Source organism: Phasianus colchicus, chromosome 17 (assembly GCF_987193195.1).
Source record: "Phasianus colchicus chromosome 17, bPhaCol1.hap1.1, whole genome shotgun sequence".
NCBI lineage: Eukaryota > Metazoa > Chordata > Aves > Galliformes > Phasianidae > Phasianus > Phasianus colchicus.
The window spans coordinates 5139742-5156526 of record NC_143452.1 but is presented as its reverse complement, the minus strand read 5'-3'; the positions used below and the strand labels follow the sequence as shown (position 1 = coordinate 5156526).

At 50.6% G+C, this 16785-nt stretch overlaps 1 protein-coding gene across 9 annotated transcripts in view; it reads left to right on the top strand.

Moving 5' to 3' along the window:
- Window positions 1-16785, top strand: part of ZHX3 (zinc fingers and homeoboxes 3) — a 36370-nt gene that overhangs the window by 13760 nt on the left and 5825 nt on the right. For 5 of the 9 annotated variants that reach the window (XM_031603150.2, XM_031603149.2, XM_090152238.1 and 2 more), the window contains one exon: window positions 13709-16634. In XM_031603150.2, coding sequence (XP_031459010.2) covers window positions 13865-16634 — 2770 coding nt within the window. In that variant the 5' untranslated portion in view covers window positions 13709-13864. Of the gene's footprint in view, window positions 1-7159; window positions 7484-8851; window positions 8964-12791; window positions 13007-13708; window positions 16635-16785 lie in introns of those variants that run through there. The other 4 variants (XM_090152244.1, XM_090152242.1, XM_090152241.1 and 1 more) reach the window with 4 other exon arrangements.

Genomic DNA, 16785 nt, shown 5'->3' with positions numbered 1-16785 from the left:
ACCCCATCTTGTTTTTCTCTTGGACTAAAATTGCAAAGCAAATCTGTTTATGGTTTTGGTGAGCTAATTCTTCCCCACCCTAGATTTTTAAATAGACTCTTTCTCTACCAGGCTTGTGGAGCTCGCAGGGATCTACTGAAGTAATGAGAAAAATATGTTGTGTGCTAACCTTCCTTTTTTGTAAAACTTTGTTTACAGCACCCTATTCCTAGCAGTACATTTGGAAAGTGTGTTTCTTGATGCTGAAGCAAATAGACAACTTTGAAGGAAGAAAACGGTTATTCAGTGCATTCAGAAGTGAAACCTTTGGAGTTTTCCACTTGAAGCACTTGGATTGTGTGGCAGACTGTGGTGAGCTGTGCTGAGCTGTCATGCAGGTTGTTCAGGGCTCCCTCCCTCCTGGGAAGCTCCACTGCATTGGCTCGGGTCAGGCAGCTGCAGGTAGGAGCAGGGACAGATGCTGAATGCAGCTGGTGGTTTTTCAGACAGGGCCGTGCAGCTGTGAAGCTGGTTTGGGAACTGAGCTCTGCTTTCATTTTCGTGTTGGCCCATTCAGGATGTGTAGCTGTGAAGTTTTCCCAACTAGCAGCCCAGTGCTTTCCTGATGTGTTCACATCCCTCCATCCTTCCCTTCCTGCTCCACCCAGAAGAGACACTCTTTCTTACTGACCTGCCTGCTCAGGGTATGTATAAAACATCACTCTGACAAGTTCAATTGAGCCTCAATGGAGGCTGAGGCCACTAGATGCTTAGTGCATAAAGTTGTTGGCTAGACCCACACTACATTGTATTGCACAAAAAACAAATCCTGTCCTGTGTGGCCTTTTCCAGACCTATTGCCTCATACTTTTACTGTTGTCATCAGCTGAAAACGATCTGAGTGCTGTAGATATCCACAGCTTGGTTTGACTCTTGGATTGGGAATGTCTCCTTGCTGGAAGGTTTTGCACCTGCTGCTGTTTCTGTGCTGGAGCTGAGCGGGGTTTGGGCTGAGGGCAGTGTGGCTGCCTGCCCTGTGCTGTCCCCAGCCCTGCTTCCTTGGGGATTACAATTTAGTTACAGCCACTCTGCTCAGCCAGGGTGCCTGGAGGCTGTGGAAGCTTTTCTGCCTTCTGGTATCTGTGAATGGATGAGCACATGCTTAGAGCCTTGGCTGAGGCATCAGGGAATATCTCAAGTTGGAAGGAACTCATACGTATCATCCAGTCCAACTCCTGCTTCCACACAGGACCACCCAAAAATCAGACCATATATCAGAGCATTGTCCAGGCCAGGTTCAAGGGTGAGGCGTCATGCAAAGGGAGAAGGCTTTTTGGCATTCAGAGCAGCCCTAGAGCTGTGATACTCTGCTTCATCTGCATATGTACACCAGCATTTATGAATGAAGTTGCAAACACAACTCTCACATAGGTGTGTTCTGACTTGCTGGAGGTCACCTTCAAAACAAAGTGATTAAATGTGAGCCAAACTCACACTCATGACTCCAGCTGGATCTGAGGTCTGACAAATGCTGCTGGTGGGGCTGTCTGCAGTGCTGAGGGTGTTGTCTGCTTCAGCATACAGCAATTTGGGTTTTATTTCCTAATCAACACTTGGAGCTGAAAGGGAAGCTCACTGATAAATCTCTGTCTCAGTATAATTCAGTATAATCTCTTAGCTGTGTGCTTATATGCAAAGTGGGAGAGTTTCTGAAAAGGTGACCCATGAGGAGGGTGATCTCTGATAAATAAGTATGTGGTGACTCACGTGTCCTGGGTTCAATCACTTCCTGGGACCTTGAGTGAGTTATTGAACGTTGCTCAGTGCTGCAGGTCCTTTTCTGTGACAGCATTTCCCTTCCACCCAGCAGCGCTGTGGCAGTGAAGGCAGTCAGAGCCTCCTCTGTAGACAGTGAATGAGAAGCCCAGAGCAGAAGGCCTGAGCCTTTCTTCTGTTCTCCTGGAGAAAAGAGAACAGCATCAACTTCAATGGTTGTACCAGTGTCCAGGGACCTTGCTGTCACTTTGAGATCCCACATAGAGCTCCGTGTGGATGTTCCTGGGAGGCAGCTGCTCCTTGAGCTGGGCAGCATCCCTTAGCATCACGTTCGTTTTTTTTCCATTAGCTTGAAGTCACCAGTCAGCTTTGGTGGAGCAGGTTTCCAGTGCTCCTCTGCCTTTTTCCTTTAAAGTATTCTGCTTTTGCCCATTGTATACCTGTGGTTATGTAGCTGGGTACAGTGCCTTGTGCACACTGCTGAGAAACCCGCTAAAGCACCTTACTGGCAATCTTTTGGGGATGTAAGCTGGGACCAGCTCTTTCATCTTTGGCGTATTTATTACATGAAGTTCTTATCAGCTGTGGAAGGGGCATGGCCCAGTGGTGAGGAAACCCGTTCCTCTTGCAAAGAACCTTTCACCTGATCATCATGAAGTCTGTGCTTCTGCTTGTCTGTGGCAGCCCTTCCCCAAACCCCAAATTCTCTGGGTATCTTTGCCTGAATTACAAGCAAGCAATAGCATGCTGCCCTTAGTGCAGAGGTGCTGGAGGCTGGGTTAAGGCTCTTGGGGAAGTTGGAAGCTGTTTTCGTGGCGGTGTGGAGATTTCAGGCACGTCTGTAGCCAGGAGGTAAAGCAAATCCCCAGTATAGGGGATGCACTGCATGCAAGCGCTTCTCCAGGCTAACACTGGGCTTTGTGATTCTCACCCTGGGGACGGTGAAGAAGAGACACTGGAGAAGTGTTCCTTGGCCAATGGAAGGCTGAAATCCTGTGGGACCATTGCCAAAGACGGCAACTCGTTTAAAGTAGAAGGCAAGGGCATCATCACTGCTAGCAGCTTTGCACCACTCAGCAGCGCTTGCCAGGTGTAGGGAGACTTGAGCCCGATTTAGAAGAGGGGAGAGGACTGATAAGTCCTTTGGGTATGAAAGCAGATTGTTTAGAAGAGGCTCAAAAATTGGGGTGTTACAGCTGTGTAGCATTTGGGGTAGCATTGCACGCCATTTTCCTGGCTGTTGCTGGAAGGTAGTACGGTTTTGCAGCATTCATCCAAGGAGCTCATTTACTGAACCTCTCACTTGGTTATTTTCCCCAACGCTGGCCACTCAAGTAAGCAGCTCAGCATGAGGATTTGTGCGATTGATCTGAAGGGATCTGACTGTGGAGCTGCCTTGTGTGCTTGTGAGCTGATGGGAGCTGCATCCCACAGGCTGCAGTGTTTCTTCTCCTTGTTTCCCTGCTGCTTCACACATCCACGCACTTCATCTCTCATCCGCAGGTGATTATGGGCTTTGTAGGGGGGGAATTCCTGCTGTCCTGAATCTTATCCAGCTTGACTTGCAGTCCTTTTGCTGCAGTATCGTTGAGATGCTTCTAAGTCTGCTTGTCTCCCAGCACAAGGAAGAAAGCAATTGCCTGGAGAAACAGTGCTGGGTTGTTGTTTCCCTCCTTTGTCCACAGTGTCTGGTTGTTGGTTGGTTTTTTTTCATACCATTGGCAGTAGCTAAATAACTTCAGCTTTGGGGTTTCCAACGCTAAGCAGAATTAAAATACAGTAACATTAACCCAACTCGGGCCATTCACTGAGAAAACGGCTTGTTGGCAAATGAAGGCTGCATTTGTTCATGGTGTTTCTGTGCCTGTTCTCCCGCTGATGTGCACAACAGCTGGGCTCCTGCTGGCACCTCACCTCCATGAGATGCTCCTGTCCCAGGGTACTGGTATGTCATTCACCTTGTCTCAGTGCTTGCCTTCATCTCTGTGAATGCGTCTCTGGTTTGAGCAGCTGACCTGGAAATGAAAGGCTCTGTTTTGCAGCTACTGAGCCCCGAGGCAGCCCTGGGCTCACAGGCAGCCTGCTGACACAGCACTAACATTATTGTTACGTTGGTCTTCTGTGCTGCCTCCTCCTGCAGTTCGGTGTCTCACGCTGTTCTCTGAGTTATGTTGAACAGAGTAAAAAATTTATCCTGTGCCATTCACCCTAATGATGATGGTGAGTGTTTCAGACTGCTGCAATGTGGCTGCCCTTTGTGTTTGAAGAAGAAGAAAGGCTTTTGGCTTCTGTGCCTCTGAGGGTATAATATGGGCTTTGATGCTTTTTGGTGGTATAGACATCCACAAAGACTCCAGATAGGAACTCGAGAGAGGAGCGAGTGATGCGGCTCAGTGACTGCCTTAATTCTGTGGCATGCTCTGCCAAAAGCATCGCCTGTTCAAGGTAGGGCAGTACCTGTCTTTAGGGTGAGATTGCTGATGCTCACGGCACTCTTGTGGACTGAGAACACAGGAGCCAGAGTCACATGTGGTGGGGCCAATGGGTCGGCTGCCAGAACTCATGGCAGTGTGACTGCTGCTAGAGGCAGTGAGCTGGGAAAGTGGGCTAGCAAGAGCTCTCTGTGCCTGTGTGGACTCAGAAAATAGTAAGTGCATAGAGAATACAACTGCTGAAGATGTGCTGATAACCTCACACCTGGCTGCACCCACAACAGTTTTCCACTTGCTGCAATTTGTACGTGTGTAGTTTCAAAGCCTATGGCAGCGACCTGAAGGTTGGTTCTGTATGGCTTGGCAGTAATTGGGCACTATTTGCATAATGACAGTAATTTCCTTGTTCTCGTTTCCTTAATTTGGTTTGCAAGACCGTGCTGAAATGTGACTTAAAGCTGTAAGTATTTCTGTCTGTTGGCAGTCGGAAATGGAGGTTTAGTCGCGACTGTCTACAGAAATAAAATGCTCAGTGTTGGAGCTAAATTGAATAATATGGTGGTGTTAGTGTCTTAATCTTCCAAATAGTGCTCTTAAATTCTCCACACTGATGTCTGAAAAGCTTAAAAATAATAAACTCTATTGTACAGAGCTCTGAATGCAGAGGGGAGGCTTAGTGATTGCTGGCACTTTGCGGCTATGCTTGCTAATGCATGGCAAGGAAGCAATTCTCCCAGCACGCCTGAATTTCTTAAACAAATTTCCTCATATTAAGGCCTTGTGATCTGCAAATTAATGAATGCATCATTATTTGGAATAAAGGATCACAGGAAACCTCAGCCCAACACCCAAGCCCCTTTCCTTAGGCTGTCACACTGCTTTAAAATAGCTGCCGTCTTCCCCCGTGTGCCTGCCAAGGGCTGCTTCCCCCCTGCAGCTATCTGGGAGCCAGCTCGTGTTCCACCCCATGAGAAGCATGTTCTGGATGAGCCTCAGCACCTGATTGTCCTTGCATCCCTGTGGTAACAAATCAACCTCTCACCTTCTGCTCTTCATGAGAAGAGTGTGGTGAAATCAGCCTAATGCTTCCTGTTGTCGTCGTTATGGTATGAGGAATTCAAAAATCAAGGGTCTGGGGAATCAACTCTAAGGGAGAGCTTGGAAAGGAGGGCTCTTCTGGCTTTACTGCTTTCAGCTTGGTGTCTGTTACTCTGCATGGTTCTCCTGCGTCCTGGTTAAAAATCCAACAAAAAAACCCCAAATAACAGAAGGGGGAGGGGAGGAGGACGTGATTTGTTTATCACAACTGTACTTGAAACTAATTTTAAATGTCAGTCTTTTGAGAGTAAGGAAATTCCTCCAGCTTCCAGCAGTAAATAACTGGGATGCTTTTAGCTCACAGCTGACCTACAGAGGATGGTGAGCTTTCAACGCAAAAATAATTGTCTCTTCGTAGCTAATCCATTCCAAGGCCCACTAAACTGCCAGAGGAAGTGGAGAGCCCTGACATGAATGGTTCGTACCACAAATAACCCTTGAACTTTGCTCAGTTTCTCTGCGTACTGTCTGGAATGGCTTGACAAATGGTGTTCAAGCCAAAGAGCAGGTGACAAGGATTGCTTCTGGCTGGCAGATGCTCAGCTGTGACTCCTGTACTTTGCCCATGGAGGTCTAGAATGAAGTCCCCAGTCCAGGGGACTTCTGGAAGTCTGTCTCTTATGTAGGTACTAAAAAGGGCTCCTTTGGAAAATTGTGTTCCAGCTGAAGGAGCTGAAAACTTGCTGGGCTGACCGTGTGCTGCTGAAGTCCTTGTGGTTCAGTGCTTTCGGTCAGGGTGTTGTCTGTTGAAGGCAATGGAAGAAAACTCTGTGCCCCTCTTACAGAGCAGGTATGTCAACTCAGAGCTTTAGGACCAAGTGGTGACTCAAGAATTAGATGGTGTCCCTAATTTCCCTCTTCAGTTTTAAGTGGATGCAGCATTCTTCACTCAGTCTCAACGGTTGGGTTGCATTGTTGTATGGGGTTGAACATCTGCCCCTTCCAGCCACAAAAGTGGCTGTGTTCCAATGGTGGGTGCTTTCTTTTTATTCAGGGATCCTCTGGGGCTTGGAGGAGCTTCAGTATTAGGCATTACGTTCGGTCAGCTGCTGCAGATCCCCTGGGCTCCCCTCCTCTCAACATCTGCAGGGCCATCTTGCTTTGCCTATGTACCATACATGCACAGGCAGACCTGGCCCTGCCAGCTGCTGCAGTTCGGGGCCAAGCAGAACTGCAGCTGTCACAAAACATTTTGATCCCAGCTTGCCCAAGAGAAGAGGAAGGTCTGCTGTCAGCTCCTGACCTCACTTGGGTATGCTGATGGAGGATGCAGGTGGAGCAGACCTGCACAGGGCCAGCCTCCGTGGGAATGCCTCACCCCACATTAGAAATGGTAGAGATGCTGGAGCGGAGCAGTCCCACCCGGGTTTCTCAGTGCAGTATTTCCTTCCCCCGGCATTGTGCTGGTGATTGACTGCTGTTTTCTCGGCAGAAGCCTTCTGAATATTCATTGGGCTGAGGGAGGTGAGAGGCTGCTAGCTCCCTGCAGTCAGCCGGGGGGGCGGGGGGGGGGGGGGGGGGAAGAGGCGTGCATGGCAGACTTTTTCTTGCTGCTATTGCTGCTTAAACTGTATCATGCTCATACTTCATGTGGATAAATCATTGCAGAGACCTCAGCCTACCTCGGTAAAGCAAAAATCGTAGTGCCTGCATACTTGCCATCCTCATTAAAATCACTTTACGCATATTATTTCTGCTCAAAATGCCATTCCTCTTCTCCCCACCCATTTCCTTTACTGGCTGTGACATACAGGAACTACACCCATCGCTCGCCTAGCCTCTCCTGACCTTTTGTAACTTGGCTCCAAACTCATTTTTTTGGGTCTTTTGCAAAACACTGTCAGAAGGGAAAAATCCTTTGTTAAAACACAGCCAACTCCTGCCTCAACGTGGAACAGTTTGTTCTGCTGAAAGAATGAGCCAGTTCAGTGAGCAGAAAAACATTGCCATAAACTGGCGTACTCAATAAGCTGCAAAAGTGATCGGCTGCGCTCAGGGTCTGAAAGGAGGGCTCTGAGCAGCACCCACAGGGGAGGAAAATCCACGAGCCCGACCTGCCAGCCCTGTTTCCTTGCTTTCAGCTGACGTGTTTTGCAGCTGTCTGTTTGGCTATAGCAACTGCAAGCGGGGGAATGGGAGCTGATGGCGAGCCAGAACGCGAGGCAGCGTTCAGAACTAGCATATTGCAAAAGGGCATGGTGAGTGAAGTAATGCAGGAAGGCTCAGTTAGGAAGGATGCAGTGCTGTCTGTGCTGCAGATGATGGGCTCCAGCACCCTGCGTTTGGTGTCTGGTACTGGTTAATAGCTTGGTTTGGTCCTTCCCACCCACATCTTGTTTTAAAACTCATGATATAAAAGCTGATGCTGGGTTTCTTTTCACAATGTGTGTTGTAACAGCTAGAGCTGAGGTTCTGAGTGTGGAGTGATGGCCCCAAGATGGGTCACCCCTCTGGGAATGGGTGTGCGCCTGGAATGGGGCTGGGAGGAGCACGGTGTGGGAGATGTGTTTGGAGGTATCCCACAAAATGCCTTTCGTGGTGCTGCTTTAAAAGACTCGAGTATTTTTCCAGAAATGTAACATTGGCCGAGATCTAACAGTGGTTCTCATCTTGCCTTGGGACCCTGGAGCCTTCCTTCTGAGCTCCCCTGATTTTTGGCGTGGAGTTCACTGAGCAACTTCAGCTATGAAAACACTGAGAGGTATATTTTAGGTGTAATCTTTCCATTTTCACATGCATTCCAAAGAGCTGATTTCTGCCAAAGCCAAAGTTGCTCTGTCTAAATAACAACACTTGACAGCGAGCCGTATGTGTAGAACTGAGAGGTGCTTTGCAAATGGACATAGAGTTGCAGAATGTCATCCTTTAGACCATGTGTGGCCATTTTAGGTGTCCGTGATCAGGGAATGATAATGCAAGCAAAAGCAAACCTACTAGAGAAAGCACGAGGGGCTGGAATCAGAGCCCCTCTGTATCTATAAGTGGCACTGGTGCTCTGCTGCCTTGGCTGGACACAGACCCACACACTGGAGCTCACCAACTGGGTGCCAGTGATGGGAAACCCGGTTCTGATGAGCAGAGTGTGCTCTGCCAGTCCTCAGGCCTGTGCTGGTGGGTGCTGCTCTTTCTGACTGCCTGCTTCCTTTGGGGGAAGGCTGGGGACGTTCAACAACGTGGACAAAATGTGAGGATGGAAGCTGTGCATGGAGATGGGAGCCCTGCAAAGGTAGCTGAGCTCAGAGCAGATCTGTAACGCAGCCCTGAAAGAGGGTTTTGTTTGGAGATGTCAGGGGTGTGATTGCATAATGCTCGTCTGGTCCCTGATCAAATGGACGAGAGCAGAGGAAAAAGAGCGAGCGAATTGGTGTTAGTGATGTTCAAACAGAAGCACGCAAAGCTCGGAGGGATGATCAGCGGTTTTGGTTTGATGTGTGTTGCGTTTTTTATTCCCGACGTTCTGCTGAAATATAGCACGCAGCTTGTCTCTGAGGGAGGCACGTTGCCAGTAGTCTAAAGGTTATATTATCCCAGTGACCTATTTTTATACTCTAATCGCGTTCTGTTTCAGGCACCCCTCTCCAGCTCCCATCTTGCTCGGGTTTGTGTTCGGCTGAAAAAGAGCGGAGATAATTACCTTTGGTCCCCGGGTGCCAGCACACAAAGGCAGCCTCTGCCCAGGTAACAGAGATGAAGGCACAGTGCTGCTATTCTGGAAGTACAGCTCAACCCACAGACTTGTCTCCCAGATTGGAAATGGCTTGAAACAGGTCAATGGAATACACGCAGGGTGGAGGAGAGATCTCTTAAAGGCACATTTGAAATGGAGAGGTGCAGCAGCCTATAGAAGGGTGAGATCCTAATGAATAGCTTTCTTGCACGGGTCTGAATGAAAATGATGCCCGTCTGCTTAAGGCCTGCCAAGGAACGGAGAATGCAGGCGATTGTTTGGGCTGTGGGGTCCACTGCCTTCAGCCCAGCCATGCAGTGCAAAGCCAGGCTTGGGCTGCAGCACGGCCCAGCAATCGGCATAAAGAGAAATTGTTCCTTAGCACAAATGTTTGCTGTGCGACGCTGCTTGGAGCTCGAAACTGCTGCACCCGGTGTGTGCGTTTGTACAGTGGTGTGGAGTGAGACAATAAGACACGGAGAGGCTGTTCCTGCCCGCAGGGCTTGTCTGGAGCTGCTGGTGCTTTGTGGCTGGCTGAGAGCACCAGCAGTGGCAGAGCCCCAGTGATCTGCAGCGGTGGGGAAGGTGTCGTGAACTGTTTGTTCATGGGAATTTGCAGTTCCCTGTGGGGTTAAACCCAGCAGAATGTTGTGTGCTGGCCTTGCTGTGTGCTGAGACCAGGCTGCGGGTGGCAGGTCGGTGGCACTGCTGTCCCCATGCTGTGAGCAGTGTTGGGGTGTGATGTGCTGCACGCCCTCACCACACGTTGCGTGGTAGCCAGTGCCTGTGACTTGAGCCCATGGCTGCCCAGAGATGCTGGGACAGATCTCACCTCTCCTATCTTAGTCTGGAAACTTCAGGAGCCTGTGGCCTTCCTGCCTCCTGCCAGCCCCAACAGGGCATGTTTTGGCAATAAGCTGGATAATTAGTGTAACTGGTAAACTCCTACATGATTTCTCATGAAAGGATTAAAATGAAAAACAAATGTTAATGACTAACCCAAGAGGAAAGAGCCCTGGCACTGCAGGGCCAGTGGCAGCAGGAAGGGCTGCGTCCTCAGGGCTGTGTGCATCAGGTGCTCCCTCCCCTGCCAGCATCCAGGTAACTGCACCCCGAGCTGAGGCAGGACCACCGTTTGGGGTGCAGGAGGTGGCAGAGGAAGGCACCGGGCTGCAAATCTCAGGGATCTCCTCTTTGCTGGGCTTTGGCTGCTGCTGGAGAGCCTCGATGACTTCCCAAAGGAAGGATTGCGTCTTCTGCGCTGTGCTGCAGGTAGTAAAGGGAAAGCTCTCAAGTGTAAACTTTTCTTCTTCCTTTAATTTTCTTTTTCCATATTATGATATCAAGTGGGGCCCGCAGTGTTTCAGCTGAAAAACAAGCTGCTGTTGTTTGAAGTGCCAATATTGTGCTTGGCTCCGCATGAGACAGAAACATCAACTTTGTCCCTGACCTGGGGAGCGCGTCTGCCTGCCTAGCAGGCACAGAAAGCGTTGAGAAAACTGTTATTTTACGTCTATTTTGGTGCTGATCTTTTTTTTCCTTCCCTCTAAGTGAGCATTTACCCTTTGGCAGAGCTGCCCGCAGCGGGGCTGCGCCATCCGCCGTGTCCCTGGTGCGGGTGGCTGCTGGTGCTGCGGGGTGGTTTTTCTCCTCCTTGTTTCTAGGGGAGGTTTGCAAAAGGTCACCGAATTAATCTTCTAACTGGGGACCTTGGCACCGCGCAGAATGAGTGTTTTGCATTAACGACCTAACTCATTAATTCACTGAAACATTTAAAACCAAACCAGTTGTATCCAGCCAAGCTGGAAAAAGCTGAAAGTTCATACTCAGCAGTGCCGATTTCGAAACCTCCCTTTGTTAATCTCTGCAGAAGCACAGTTTCTGAAGCTCTGAGCTCCCTCTGACCGCTCTCTGGGCATTGTTCTCCCAGGCAATGCAGGGCGGCCGGTGGTTCTCCCTGGCCCAGTTGGTTCGGGGGCTGCCTGGCGCAGAAACTCTGCACTGTGTTCTGGGACTGGGATCCTGAGTTTAACAGTTTCCATCTTCCTCCTCCGTTCCTCCTTTCTGAGCAACCAGACCTGGCCCGAGGCTCCTGGCTGCCTGCCCGTCTGCTGTGAGCTCTCTCTGAGCATCTCTGGTACCAAATTCCTCCGCTTGAGGTCAGTTTGCCTTCACATTTCCGACGTGCGAGGCAGGTTTAAGTCCATGGGTCATCGGGTGGTGGCTGCTGCTTGCTGTGCTGCCTTGCCATTGAATTAGCAGGTGTGGATTAGAGAGGATGATCCCTTTTTCTTCCTGTCTGCAGGGTGGATATTGCATCCAGCTCGTCTTTCTTCCAGTTAATTATAACATAATACATAGGAAATCGAGTTCTTCTCACGTGGCTGTGCAGATGGGTCTGAGGCATTTGCAGTGGTGGCACGCTGAGCTCCACCGTAAGGCTGCTTTTTAATTGCACAATTTTTCTGCTGTTAATTTAATCTATCCGTTAAAACAACCTTGCTTATTTCAATGACAGAGATCAGCGAATTGTGCATTCTGTTATATATTACTGCTGTATTAAAGAGTTAGTACATTCCAGAAGGTGAGCAGTGAATAAAACATGCTCTTAACATGTGGTTATGCAACTGTTCCATGGAAATGAAGCGGACAAACAGTACACTCCATTAATTTTTTTTACCAGTAAATTGGCACTGTGATGCACTTCCAGCCAGATTTGCAATCTGTGTTCTCAGGTGGCATTAATATTGGATCCCCAGCAGGAGAGCCACGTTGGCTGCGCTGCCCTGATTGCATTTTTAACAAAGCTCATCGGAGAGAGTGCTGAGCGTGGTGCAGGCATGCTGGTAAATGAAACAGAGAGCTTTCAGGTTCTCCATAGGTGGGTCAGACCGCGCACATCTACCCAAAATAATACTGACTGCATGCTCTGAAGAGGCACTCTGCTAACAGGACACAACGGGCGTCTTTGTGTATCTGGGTTGCTCTGTATCAAATTCACTCTGTTGACAGATAAAATATAACCTTTTTGTAGAAACTCCTTAACCACAACGTGAGCTCTGTCTGGGACTGGAGCTGCCTCCAGTACTGGAGGTGGATGCTGAAGCTGGGTCTGCTGGCAGCTTGCAGGAAGGGACCAGCAGTTCCTCTCTTCCCTGTATCAGGGCTGCAGGGTGAGACTGCCACGCCACCAAACTCCAGTCTGTAAAGGTGTATTTTGTAGCCCTCAGGCTGCTCTTATTGTTTTTTTCCTAATTGACTCAACTTGGAAAGGTCAATGTACCCAGCTAGATTGTATAATATTTAACTTAGCATCAAAAATGAGGATCTTGGGATTGGTGTCAAATGGATGCTGTTCCCTGCTGAATAGCAGAGCCCATTCATAGTCATCCAAGTATTCCACTTGCGAATGCTCATGAATAACTTTCTGGCCCTCTGCAAGGGAAGGCTGGCCACTGGGAGGTGGGAGAGGAGCAGCATAAAGCAGGTATTGAGAACGCACAGCTCACACCATCCTAATCCAGCACACGGCTTTAAGGCTGTTTCATTTATAGATTTGTGAAAGTTATAATTTCTAGCTTTTTGTGAAGCTCTATCACAGTAAGCAGTGTTTCCCGATGCCAGTGATGACTAACACTATTTACAGGACTGTTTTGTAATCTCAGATCAGCCCACATTAACGGGAAGTTACGTTTTCCCATCAGTCTTTTAAATCGTGCCCGAGAGTTGCTGAGCCCAGAATTGCCCATCCGGGCTCTCCTGTTTGCAAGCTGACATCATTTTTTCCAGAACAATATTTCAAAAACTTTTAAAGAAGTACAGATGGAGGTCAGACTGTACTTCCTCAGTTTGATTTTAGCACTAGGATCTCACTTTGCTTTGTTCTAAAAGCTGCCATCAAAATGCAGCAGTGTTGCAGTTGTGCGTGCATCACAAAGTCATTTCCTATCTTCGTTTCTGTGTGCACGGGGCAGCAATGTATGTGGTAGAGGAGCTCTGTGTGCCCAGCTGCTCTGATGGGTGGGAGGTACCTCTGGGCTCATCGGGCAGGATGGTAAGTTGGTTTTTGTTTTTTTTTTTTTAGTTCAGGTTTTTTTACAAGAGTAAAACAGGTGTTGTGATGGGAAGCAGGCAGGAGCCTGGCAGGCTGTCCTGGCACACTGTTGGTGTAGGGCATGGCAAGGGGACATCTTGGTGTCTGTGCTCCTCAAATGAGGACTTGGTACAGCCTATGAAAGAGGCATTACACAGTTGTGCTGCACACGTAGGAAAATTGCATTTTGCTGCTCACTGCTTGGGAGCAGAGCCGAGCAGTGGAGTGGAGCTGAGCGCACACAGCACCACGAATATCTTGCATTCCCTCACAAGAGATTCTGGGGAAAAAAGTCTTCAGCTCTGCCATACAGCACCCATGGGTGCTTCCAGCACTGCTGTGAGTGGAGCTGGGTGCTTCGTGTGTTAAAGGATGGAGATGGAGGAGGTTGGGGTTGTGAGCTGGACTGGGAGGGAGCAGCGGTGTGAGCAGCAGGTCGGCTTCGCTGCCACAGCACAGCTGGCTCCTGCTCGTGTTTGTTTTTCAAACAGGTAATTCATAGTCTGCGAGTCTAAAAATATGGGAAATCCAAGGTCAAGTTGTTTTTTTTTTATTTTCCAGCAAAAGGCACTGAAAGTGATTTATTGAGTGAAACGGTTAAATACAGTTGTGCTTTGTGTGATGCCAAGGGAACTAACCCCGCCTCCCTCTCCTTGTCCTCAGGTTCAGTGGCAAATATGAACATTGGTCAACATTTGACATCAGCTCCTTGGGACATCATGAATTTGCTGGAATCTAGAAGACAGAGCACTTGCAGTAGCGCTTTTTAAATGTTAATTTAATTTAAGTTAAATAGCATCATCCAGATTAATTGTAGCGATGGCTAGCAAAAGGAAATCCACAACTCCTTGCATGATCCCAGTAAAAACACTGGTGCTTCAGGAAACTGAACTGGAGACTGTTGAAGAGGAACCTGAAGGAACACAGCAGGATGCTCCCGCTGAAGGGCTGGCCTCGAGCAATGTCGGTGCCACCAGCAGCAGCAGTGAAGCATTGTCCAATGGGTACCGCAGCATCACCGATGGGGACACTTACATCTGCAAGGGTTGTGACTTTGGGTCTCAAGACATTCAGCATTTCTTCGGGCACCTGGACTCTGAGCACTCGGACTTCAGCAAAGAGCCCACGTTTGTGTGCACTGCATGCAACTTTCTGGTGAAAAGCCACGAAGGGCTCTCACAGCACAACGCGGAGTCGCATGGCAATGAAATGAGCTTTGTCTGGAGGGTGGCTAAGCAGGACAGTCGTACAGTCGTGGAGCAAAGCCTCTCAGAAGCTGCTAGCAGCCATGACCCTCCGGGAGAGGTCCCTGAGGAAGTGGTAGATGGTCAGTCTGAAATCATCATCACCAAAACCCCCATCATGAAGATAATGAAAGGCAAACCTGAGGCCAAAAAGATCCACACGCTGAAGGAGAATGTGCCGAGTCAGCTGGGTGCTGAGTCAGAGACAAAGGACGGAGAGGCTTCGTTCACCAGCGGCTCGGTGCCGGTCAGCCAGGCCACCACGAGTGCCACAAAATCATCTCATGTAGTGAACGGCTCCATCATTGGAAATGTGCCTGTTCTGCCGGCGGGTGTTGCACAGCTTGTTTCACTGCAGCAGCAGCCTCCCCTGCATCAGCAGCTACCTACGTCCAAGTCCCTTCCCAAGGTGATGATTCCCCTGAGCAGCATTCCCACATACAATGCAGCCATGGACTCCAACAGCTTCCTGAAAAACTCTTTCCACAAGTTCCCCTACCCCACAAAAGCTGAGCTCTGCTACCTGACCGTGGTGACAAAATACCCCGAAGAACAGCTGAAGATCTGGTTCACTGCTCAGAGGCTGAAGCAGGGCATCAGCTGGTCCCCAGAGGAAATAGAAGATGCCAGGAAGAAGATGTTTAACACGGTCATCCAGTCCGTGCCGCAGCCCACCATCACAGTGCTCAACACGCCCTTAGTTGCCAACCCTGGCAGCGTCCCGCACCTCATCCAGGCAACTCTGCCAGGCCACGTGGTGGGGCAGCCCGAGGGCACGGGCGGGCTGCTGGTCACACAGCCCATCATGGCCAACGGGCTGAAGGGCACCAGTTCCTCCTTCACCTTGGCAGTGAGCTCTGTCCCCAAGCCCCCACCAGCAGCTCAGCACAGCACGGTGAGCTCCGGCAGCGCCTCAGCGCTGAAGGTGGTCACAGCCACCCCGTCGGTGCTCACCGCCTGCCCGGCCATCTCCTCGCAGACCTTCCTGGATCCCAACGTCTTCAAGAACAAGAAGTCTCATGAGCAGCTCTCTGCCTTGAAGGGCAGCTTCTGCAGGAATCAGTTCCCTGGGCAGGCTGAGGTCGAGAGGCTGACAAAAATAACTGGCTTGTCCACCAAGGAGATTCGGAAGTGGTTCAGTGACAGGAGATACCACTACAGAAACGTGCGAGGCGGCAGGGCCATCTTCCCCGGAGACAGCACTCTCGATTCTCTGCCTGAAATTCCCTTTGAGGTGCCTCCCAAGGGAGTGGAGCTGACGCCTGCGGCCGTGCCGGTCCTGCAGCACCCGGGCAGGCGGCAGTCCTGGCACCAGGCACCCGACTTCACAGCCACCAAGTACAAGGAGCGCGCGCCGGAGCAGCTGAAGGCCCTGGAGAGCAGCTTTGCCCAAAATCCTCAGCCCCCGGAGGAAGAGGTGAATCGCTTGAGGGGGGAGACAAAGATGACGCGGAGGGAGATTGACAGCTGGTTCACAGAGAGGAGGAAGAAGAAGGTGGCGGAGGAGAGCAAGAAAGCGGAAGAAGCAGGGCAGCAACAGGAGGAAGAAGAGGCTGAGAATGGCCGTGGGGAAGGAGAAGACTCTCTGGATGACCTGAGGGCCCTGGGTGAGAACTGCTCGCTCGATGCCTCCGCCAACAACCCCAACTCAGCCGAGCGCAAGGTGAGTCCCATCAAAATCAACCTGAAGAACCTCCGTGTGACAGAATCCAACGGCAAGGGGGAGGCCCCCGGCACCGCTGCAGGTGAGAAGGGGGACGGCGGCAGCAACCAGCCCCCCAGCCCTCCCAAACCCAAACTGAACTTTAAGAAAACAGCCCAGCAGCGGCACTTACTGAAGCAAATGTTCGTGCAGACGCAGCGGCCGACCAACCAGGAGTACGATGCCATCGTGTCGCAGACCGGCCTGCCGCGGGCCGAAGTCATCCGCTGGTTTGGTGACAGTCGGTACGGCTACAAGAACGGGCAGCTCAAGTGGTATGAGAACTACCGGCGGGGCATCTTCCCCCCCGGCCTGCTGGAGGTGAGCGCGGCGGGGCGGGAGGTGCTGGAGGAGCACTACAAGAAGCACAAGGCGCTGCGTGAGGATGATCTGCCTGGGCTCTGTGAGCGCACCCAGCTCAGCGCCCAGCAGGTGAAGGTGTGGTTTGCAGCAAAGGTGGAGGAGGAGACCCGGAGCACCTCTGAGGATGCCTTCTCCAGCAGTGAGCAGACGGGGAGCCAGAAAGGGCCGCCTGATGCTGGCTCGGAGGTGTTGGAGAACAGCGAGCCCTGGGAGCCGGGCGGTCCGGAGGGGGCAGCTGAGCCCCCTGGAGCCCCCGTCCAGCCACCTGCCACACAGCTCGGTAAGGACCTGAGGGCTGGGGGATGTGTGCTGAGCACTCTGCTTCCCACTGGAAGCTGAGGCTATTTGGGTTTAAACTGAGGAAGCCCTTCCCTGGGTAAGGGGATCGTGGCAAGGGGGTAAGAAGCACCCAGCTCCAAAGCCACATCCTG